The sequence below is a fragment of the Empidonax traillii genome, unplaced genomic scaffold, assembly GCF_003031625.1.
Source record: "Empidonax traillii isolate 1590-97213 ecotype Southwest subspecies unplaced genomic scaffold, ASM303162v1 scaffold461:size861717, whole genome shotgun sequence".
Lineage (NCBI taxonomy): Eukaryota > Metazoa > Chordata > Aves > Passeriformes > Tyrannidae > Empidonax > Empidonax traillii.
In genome coordinates this window covers 582-9,149 of record NW_020955654.1, presented here as the reverse complement: position 1 = coordinate 9,149, position 8,568 = coordinate 582, and the positions used below count along the sequence as shown (strand labels likewise).

The window sequence follows — 8,568 nt, the reverse complement described above, 5'->3', positions numbered from 1 at the left end:
GCATCTGGAGAGGCTGAGGAGGGTCTGGGAGAGGGGGTAAAGGAGGCTTGGGGGGAGGGGAAGATAGGAGGGAAGAGGGTTAATAGGAGGCCTGCGGAACCGGGAAATAGGGAGGTGGGAATGGGGAGATGGTGCGGTTTTAATGGTGGGTACAGAGAAATTTTGGGTAGCAGGATTGGGCTGGGAGAGGCTGCGGGAGGAAGGGGAGTAACGATGGGCTGAGATGGGGGGCTGACGGTGAGGTGTGGGGGATGAGGGAGGGCTGAGGGCGGGACTGGGATAATGGCTGAGGCTGGAATTGGGGTGATGGCTTGCAGGGGAAGCAGCCCTCCCCTCTTGGCCCCCCCTTCCTTGGGTGGCCTGACATTCCTCACGCGGAGCCCGCTCCCAGCATCCCTTTTCCTGTTCCCCAGGATGGGAATCCATGGCCTGGCCAAGCTCATTGCCGACGTGGCCCCTGGGGCCATCCGGGAGAACGACATCAAGTCGTACTTCGGGCGGAAGGTGGCCATTGACGCCTCCATGAGCATCTACCAGTTCCTGATCGCTGTGCGCCAGGGTGCCGACACGCTCCACAACGACGAGGGTGACACCACCAGCCACCTCATGGGCATGTTCTACCGCACCATCCGCATGGTGGAGAATGGCATCAAGCCTGTGTACGTATTTGATGGGAAGCCCCCGCAGCTGAAATCGGGGGAGCTGGCCAAGCGCACGGAGCGCCGGGCCGAGGCGGAGAAGCAGCTGCAGGAAGCGCAGGAGGCCGGCGAGGAGGAGAATGTTGAGAAGTACAGCAAGAGGCTGGTCAAGGTGACCCCGCAGCACACCCAGGAGTGCAAGAAGCTGCTGGAGCTGATGGGGATTCCCTACGTGGAGGCGCCCGGAGAGGCAGAAGCTAGCTGTGCCGTGCTGGTGAAGGCCGGGAAGGTGTACGCAGCAGCCACGGAGGACATGGACTGCCTGACCTTCGGCAGCCCCGTGCTCATGCGGCACCTCACGGCCAGCGAGAACAAGAAGCTGCCCATCCAGGAGTTTCACCTGAACCGGATCCTGCAGGACCTGCAGCTCACCTGGGAGCAGTTTGTGGACCTGTGCATCCTGCTGGGCTGCGACTACTGCGCCAGCATCCGCGGCATTGGGCCCAAGCGCGCCGTGGAGCTCATCCGGGAGCACAAGTCCATCGAGAGGATCGTGCGGCAGCTTGACACCAAGAAGTACCCGCTACCCGAGAACTGGCCGCACAAGGAGGCTCAGAAGCTCTTCCTGGAGCCCGAGGTGGTGGATCCTGACACTGTGGAGCTGAAGTGGAGTGAGCCGGATGAGGAGCAGCTTGTGCAGTTCATGTGTGGGGAGAAGCAGTTCAGCGAGGAGCGGATCCGCAATGGCGTGAGGAGGCTGAGCAAGAGCCGCCAGGGCAGCACCCAGGGCCGCCTGGATGACTTCTTCAAGGTCACCGGTTCCATCAGCTCAGCCAAGCGGAAGGAGCCCGAGCCCAAGGGATCAGCCAGGAAGAAAGCCAAGCCCAGCTCAAAGCCTAGCACCACTGCAAAGACTAAAAAGTAGAAATGATGGGGTCAGGTGCCCACAAACCGCTGGGATTGGGGGTTTTTGGGGGGCTTTTTTTTTTTAGAGAGTTTTAGGCTAACAACAAGCATTTAGTGCTAGGAAGGAGTGGAGGAGGCTGGGAGAGGGGAGAGCTGGAACAGCTTCTGGGCATAAACGCTTCCAGAGTTAAGAATTCCAGCTGCAGAGCAAACCAGGGATGAATTAGATTAGCCCTATCCCTGCCATCCCAAAAGAGGTACGATGGGAGTGGAAGGCAAGCTGGAATTGGTAAGGAGGCTTCAAATAATGAGGTAAAATTTTTCCTTTGATGGGAGTTTATTTAGGTTTTTCTTTCTCGTATTCACTTTCCTTATTTAAAATCCAGTTGTAATCCCAATTCCAGCCAAGTCCTGGCCTGCTCTTAGTACACAATCCGAGGAAAGCTGGGTCTAGGCTGCAGCTCTCCCAGCCTGAATCTTGCTTAAAAATGTTTAAAAATAAAATTATCCAAGAGCCTAGAAAAGCAGCCTCTTCACTCCCTGAATTCCAGAGGCGTCATTCTGGTTGTGCACACTGACAGAAAAATTTCCAGGGCTGGAAATTAAAAGCTACAACTTCTTTTTATTTCTTATTTAATGCTGCATTTTCTGTAGTTTTGTTACTTGTTGGAGCCACGTGCAGGGTTTTGTTTCTGGAATAAAATGCAAGAGCAAAGACGCTGTTTCTCTTTTTTTCCAGAGGGATGGCTTAAACCATGGTTTTAAATGAAAAAATCCCAGTTTTACATGGAATTCCAAAACAGCAACAAACGAAGCACAGGTAGGAGCACAGAAAGTTCCAGTTTTAAGCTTTTTAGATACTTTGTAGACATCAAAATTCCATGGGTTTGCTCTCTGCCAATTTGGAAAAGAAGCTGCACTTGTTTTGCAGGGAAATTAAGACTTATTCCGTATTTCTTATCCATTAACTGCTAAAACTGGGATTTTGTTTCCTTGCTGTGGGTTCTCTTGAATGGTTCATTCCACAGTTTGTCCTAACAGGATTTTTTTAATTAAATATTCCTCTTTTATCTCCAAATATCTTCATGGTTAGTGTGTTGGAAGGTACAGGAATCGTTTTATGGTGGGGGGGTGAAAGATGATTTAGAAGTAATAATATTTGCAAATAACATCCCTAAATTGTTTGTTTTCCATATATCATAGTTTCTAGGAATTACCTTCCAGTTTTCCAAGTTGTCAGCACCTTGTTGGGATGAATCCTTGGAGAGGAACTTAAAAGCTGCTTTTCCACCACCCTCTCCCTGCCTTGTGCTTTGTGGTATTTCACTCCATTTTTCCTCCATTTCCCATTCCAAACAAAGATTCCCACTGTTTCTGACACTGATATTAATTAATTCCAGTGTTATTAACTATTAAGTAAGTATTAATTAATTCCAGTAGCACTGTTTATACCAGGAGCAAGCGGTGTAGGAAGCCAGGGGTCCAAGAGGGCACAGCTACTGGGAAGAAAGGAACCCTATCCCAGTAAAACCAGGCCAGTGGGAGCACTCAGCATCTGGGGAAGATCCCAATTTATTTAGCATAGAGAAACCTCCGAAGTCTTTGAGCTGCTGCCACGAACTTCATCCCAATCCTCGACAGACATCTCCAGAGAGCTCCCTGGAGATAGGCATGCTCTAGCTTCCTTTCCCGCTGGAGGATCTTGTCCAGCATCGCTCGGAGAGTTTTCTCGTATGGCGCCACCGCGGTGCCCCAGGAGCCATGGATTGGGCACTGCCGGCCCTGGGACACTTCCCGCTGGGCCACCTGCTGCTGGGAAGGCTTTGCTGGAGTGGCCCTGGCTCCCAGTTCTATTCCCAGGCTTTTCCAGGCTGGGTGGGTTCTGTTGATTCCCATGGCTCTGAAGGAGCGGGGAGACCTGCCCACAGGGACTCCTCCATACAGAGTCACACAGGGGCTCTGGAAGGGATGGAGGCTTCTGCCAGGAGTGTTGGACATGCGGGTATATTCCTTATCCTGCTCCTTCACAGCCAGCTCCAGAGAGTGCTCTGGAGATGGGAACACGTTCCTTTCCCGCTGGAGGATTTTATCCAGCACTGCATGGACGGTCTTCTCATATGGCACCACCGCAGCTGCCAGGGAGCCGTGGGCTGGGCACTGGTGTCTTGAGGACACCTCCTGCTGTGCCACCTGCTCCTGGGAGCGCCTCACTGGAATGGGCTGGGCTCCTAGTTTTAATTCCAGGTTTTTTCTGGCCATGTGCATCGTCAAGCCTGGGCAGGTTCTGCCGATTCTCACAGCTCTGGGGCACTGTGGGCTGTCTGTGTCGGCTCCTCCACCTGGAATCTGGCAGGAATCACCGAGGCTCTGGGAGGGAATGGAGCCTCTTGGAGCCGAGGTTCTTGGAATGACAGAGGATCTCCGGCGGCACCGGGTTCTGGGATGGGCTGAGGCTCTTGCGGATGCTTTCCGACGGATGGAGGCTCTGCTGGCAGGAAGGGGGCTGCCGGAGCGAGGAGGGCTCCCAGAGGAGCTGGACGAGCCGCAGCAGGACAGGTGGCCTTGCTCCACCAGCTTCTCCAGATCCTCCCACAATGCCTGGCATGCCCTGGAATCCAGCAGGAAGGGCTCCCTGGTCCACTCGGGCGTCACCACATCCTGCAGCTCGTGGGACGCTGTGGCACAGGGGGAGCAGGTGGGGCCACATCCACATGGGATGTACAGGGAGCTCCCAGGAGCTTCTGGGCATTGGGCAGGGGTCACCTGAGCTGGGGGGGATCTGGGCCGCACTTGGCTGCTCCAGGAGTCCCTGGCCTGGCTCCCGGGGCGCTTCCATGTGTCAGGTGTCACCAGCGGCCGTTGCCAAAGGCGAGTGGCCAAGGGGATGGCCACAGTGGCCACCAGCAGAAGCAGCACAGAGAGCAGGACGCTGCCATCGCTCATGGCTCCCCACATCCCATTGGGACCATGCTGGGAGGCAGGGGGGGATGACTCCCGGGGTTACCTGGTGTCAGTGCAGTGATGTCACAGCTGTGTGGGTGGGAACACCTGTGTGGTGTCACAGCCCTGTTGGTGATGTCACAGCCCCAGGGCATCCCCGAGAAAGGGGCTCCCGGCAGGCACTGGAGGCCCCTCTGGAGCAGAGCGGGCATAAGATTCTCAGCTGGATATGACCCAGTGCAGAGGAGGAGGAGGACAGTGTCACCTCCTGGCTGGTGGAGCAGTGGGCATGGATTGTCCCATGGAACACTGCATGATACACTTGAGGAAGGAGCAACAACCAAACTGACCATGTGTGATCCACATCATTCCCATCCTGGGTCCAAACCCAGCGCTGGGCCAGCTCCTGGTAAGAAAAGGAACCCCCTGAGTCCTACTAAAAGCAAACAACCAAACCACTGGGGGGGGATAGTAAAAGTGTTTTCTCTGGAGGGTGTTGGTGATGGAGACCTGCACCGGGATGTGGGGTGTGTGAGGGGAAAAGGGACACCTTATGGGGCACAGCCTGGAATGTTGTCTCCATGGGAACACCTGCCCTGCCACACCTCTGCCGGTGCTGCCGCACGGTGCCTGCCATCTGATCTGTGAGGTGATGGAAGCAGCTGGAGGGTGTCACTGTCACCATGGGTTGAGGAAGGGAGAGTCCTGTCTAACTGGTTTGATGTCCTGGGTAAGATCCCCCATCCCAGAGATGATGGAAGGTGGTGGATGTTGTTTTTCGGGGTGTCAGGAAGAGTCCGGATTCGGTCCCTCCCAGCTCCTTCTGGAGACGGTGTCCATGGAATCCTAGAATGGTTGGGGCTGGAAGGCACCTTGGAAGGGCCCATGTGGGAGATGAGCAGGTCCAGGCTGAAGGAGTGTCTGAGCAGGGCTCAGTAGGAGTACGGAATGGGGCTCCACGTGCCTGGAGAGCAGTTGGGACCAAAATGGGAGGTGCTGGTGACTCCCAGCCAGGGATCAGAGTCCTAGAATCAGGTTTGGAATGGTTCTCTCCATCCCCAGCTGCAACCTTTGGGATCTCAGGCTCCCACCTCCAGATTTCCAGGGGGAAGGAAATCCAACTGGTGGCCTCAGGCTGATCCTGATTGGGATTGTAATAATCAAACCACATGAATTGCACCTGATTAATGCACTTAATGCTTGTGTGGAGATCAGATTTAATTGAACTGAAGTGTACAAATGTGGCCAGAGGAACAACCCAGTGGGTACAGGGGAAGACCGGGAAAGGCTTTGCTGACACACAGGGTGGGAATGACGCTCCAGTGTTTGGGTGAGACTGGATTTGTGTGGGATGGGAAAGAGAAGGAGGGAAGACAAAAGGGATCTGAGCCCTTTTTTCCCCCAGCCACGCACGCACACACACACACACGCGCGCGCGCACACACACATACACACGCGCGCACACACACATACACACACACACACACACATAGACAGAGGGACACACTGGAATGGCACTTTATTGCTCCATGGTGGGATCCAGGGTCTCTTGGTGGCTTCAATAGGTGCTGAAGATGGCCTGGATGTGCTCCCCGAAGTGTGGTTTGTAGGTTCCGACCCCTGTGGCAGAGGGACATGTGAGGCTGGGACATGGAGACCCCCAGCATGACCCCCCACCTTCCCTGACTGCCCACCTTGATCCAAAGGTTTCCCAGAGCTGAGGAACTGCCAGTAGGTCCTGTCATTGCCACTGGCAGCCAGCCCATGGATGGAGACCACCATGGGACCCCAGAATGTCTGCTCCGTCTTGAAGCTGCCAGGGAGGTGAGTGGGCTCAGGGCTGGGTGAGGAGATACCAAATCCCACCTCTCTGGCTCCTCTGGCTCTCACCTAAAGTTTTCGGGATCCTTCTTCTCTGCCCTCTCCAGCACCTCGAGCAGTGTGGAGTCACCTGCGACCATCACCGAGATGTTGTAGTGGAAGGGGGTTCCCTGGAGTTTGTTGATGATGGAGTAGTGCACTGTGATGTCCTGGGACAACTGTGGGATCTGGAAGGCTCCAGGTGGGATCATCATACCTCTGGGAACCCTGTGTGTCCCCAGGCTTGGGCAGAGATCCGTGGGGGCATCGCAGCTCAGTGTGGCTGCATCCAGGTAGGATGTGCCCACAAGGGCCGGGAGCACCTGGGCGATGGCCATGGGCAGCTCAAAGGTGTGGTTGGTCACCACAGCAAAGGCCTGGGCACAATCCCAGTCCCGAGGGGCATAAAAGTCCCTTGAGGCCTCCAGCGCCTGTGGGAGAGGTGCGAGGTGGTGTGACAAATCTGGGAACGGAAGCAGGTGGCTGTGACACCACATTCCCCACCCCCTATACCTGTAGGGCCAGCCCCATGCTGTAGATGTTCCCGATCATGCCTTTCGTCTCCTCTTGCTCATCCAGGAAGTCGTTGGTCACTGTCCAAACTGCCTCCTGGAGCAGATCCTGCACCTCCGGGTCCTCCACATTGTCGTGGGCACACACTAGGGCCAGCGTCGCCACAGCACGGGTGTCTGTGGATCCTGGGGTCACTGCCAAGCCCTGGAGAGCCCCTCGGAGTGGCAGTGTGAGAGCAGAGAGATCTCTTACCCACATTGATGTGGCTGTTGGGGCTCAGTATCTCCTTGGCCAGGGCCACTGCTGGCCCCCGGTATCCGTCCGCCCTGGCCAGGCACAGGGCTGTAGCATCCAGGCTCACGCTGAACAGGGTAGTTTTGGGATGGCCCTTGTCCTCTGGAAAACAGGGCAGTGAGATGATGGGATGCAGAGAGGTGGACACCCCACAGATCCCAGCGTACCCAGTTCAGCCATCTCCTCGTCCGTTTTCTGCTGCAGGATGGGGATCAGGTTGATGGTCTGTCCCAGGGCATGGACCTGCCGGGGGTCCTGGCAGGACGAGAGGAGGGCGAGGACATACAGAGCCACCTGTCCTGAGGTCATGGCTGTGGGGACAAGAGGACATCGGGAATGTGGCAGGATGGGTCCTGTCCCCCTGGGAGCTGGCAGTGCCAAGCCTGTGGAATCTGATGCCCCAGGACCCCCCCCTCATTTCCTTCTTTTCCCTACCTTTCTGGGCTCTCCTCACTGCCTCCTCCTTGATCTCCTGGAGCAGCAACTTGTAGTTGGGATTCTTGGTGTTGACCCCAGCCAGGTTCATGGCCAGCAGGATACTGGGATTCGGCACCTCTCCGGGCTTGATGAAACCCTCCATGTCCTGGAGCAACTGGCACACCAGGTCCTGTGGGGCTGCTGGAAGGAGAGGGAGGGTCACTGGGATCTCGTGTCCCATCTGCGGGCTTTCCGCAGTCTCCACCCTTTCCACTCACCACAGTGCTCCATGGCCATGCAGCCCACCAGGGCCAGCAGTACCCCCATGGCCAAAGGCAGGCCCAGCATCCTCTCAGAGCACGCTGATCCGCTCAGGGTGCCAGAATCCTGTGGGAATTGGTCTGTCCAGGCGTCCTCGCTGCTTTTAAGTGTTCCCAGTGACCTCCAGCTACCTGTCCTCCCACGGCGCCACAGGCTTATCTGTTTGTCCACCTGTGTCTGGCTGGGGAGGGACAGGGATTTTCCATTTGGGATCACTGGGCACCGCTTGGGCCAGTTTGATATCCATGAGGCTATGAGGGTGAATGGGGTTCGCCCTCATAGGAACCTCCTTCAATCATCTACCCAAGGTCCTGGAAGCCCGAGGAGATCCATGCTGGCTGGACTCTCTCCAGCTGTATCCCACTTTCCAGGAAACTCCAGCCTTGTTGATCTAACCTTGGTACCAGGAAAAATTGGTGGGAAAGGACATACTGGGCACTACTGGGAAGCAATCCAAGGATAATTCCAGTGTCAGGTGCGGGATAACACAGGGAAATTCCTGTCTAACCGGTTTCTTCTCCCGCTACCATAAGGTCATCCAGGTGATCGGAAGGCATTGCATGTAATTTTCGGGATTTTAGTAGGAGTTCTGCTCCAGTCCATCACAGAATCCTGGAGAAGGTGCACACAGGAGTCCTCACCTACAGGGCTGTGACATCGCATGTGCTACCTGGCTCCT

General features: G+C 55.7%; 2 protein-coding genes across 2 annotated transcripts; one reads left to right on the top strand and one right to left on the bottom strand.

The window, feature by feature from the left end:
- Positions 1–389: 389 nt before the first annotated feature.
- Positions 390–1,609, top strand: FEN1 (flap structure-specific endonuclease 1). The gene has a single exon (XM_027895581.1). The coding sequence runs from the start codon at positions 415–417 to the stop codon at positions 1,561–1,563; it is 1,149 nt and encodes a 382-aa protein (XP_027751382.1). The 5' UTR covers positions 390–414; the 3' UTR covers positions 1,564–1,609.
- A 4,419-nt stretch (positions 1,610–6,028) lies between these two features.
- Positions 6,029–7,920, bottom strand: LOC114063369 (cobalamin binding intrinsic factor-like). The gene is made up of 7 exons (XM_027895586.1): positions 7,587–7,920; positions 7,319–7,462; positions 7,110–7,253; positions 6,858–7,033; positions 6,375–6,775; positions 6,179–6,297; positions 6,029–6,104 (listed from the first exon to the last, which is right to left on the bottom strand). Exons 1-7 carry the CDS (start codon positions 7,807–7,809, stop codon positions 6,043–6,045), a joined length of 1,269 nt encoding a protein of 422 aa, XP_027751387.1. The 5' UTR covers positions 7,810–7,920; the 3' UTR covers positions 6,029–6,042.
- Positions 7,921–8,568: the final 648 nt, after the last annotated feature.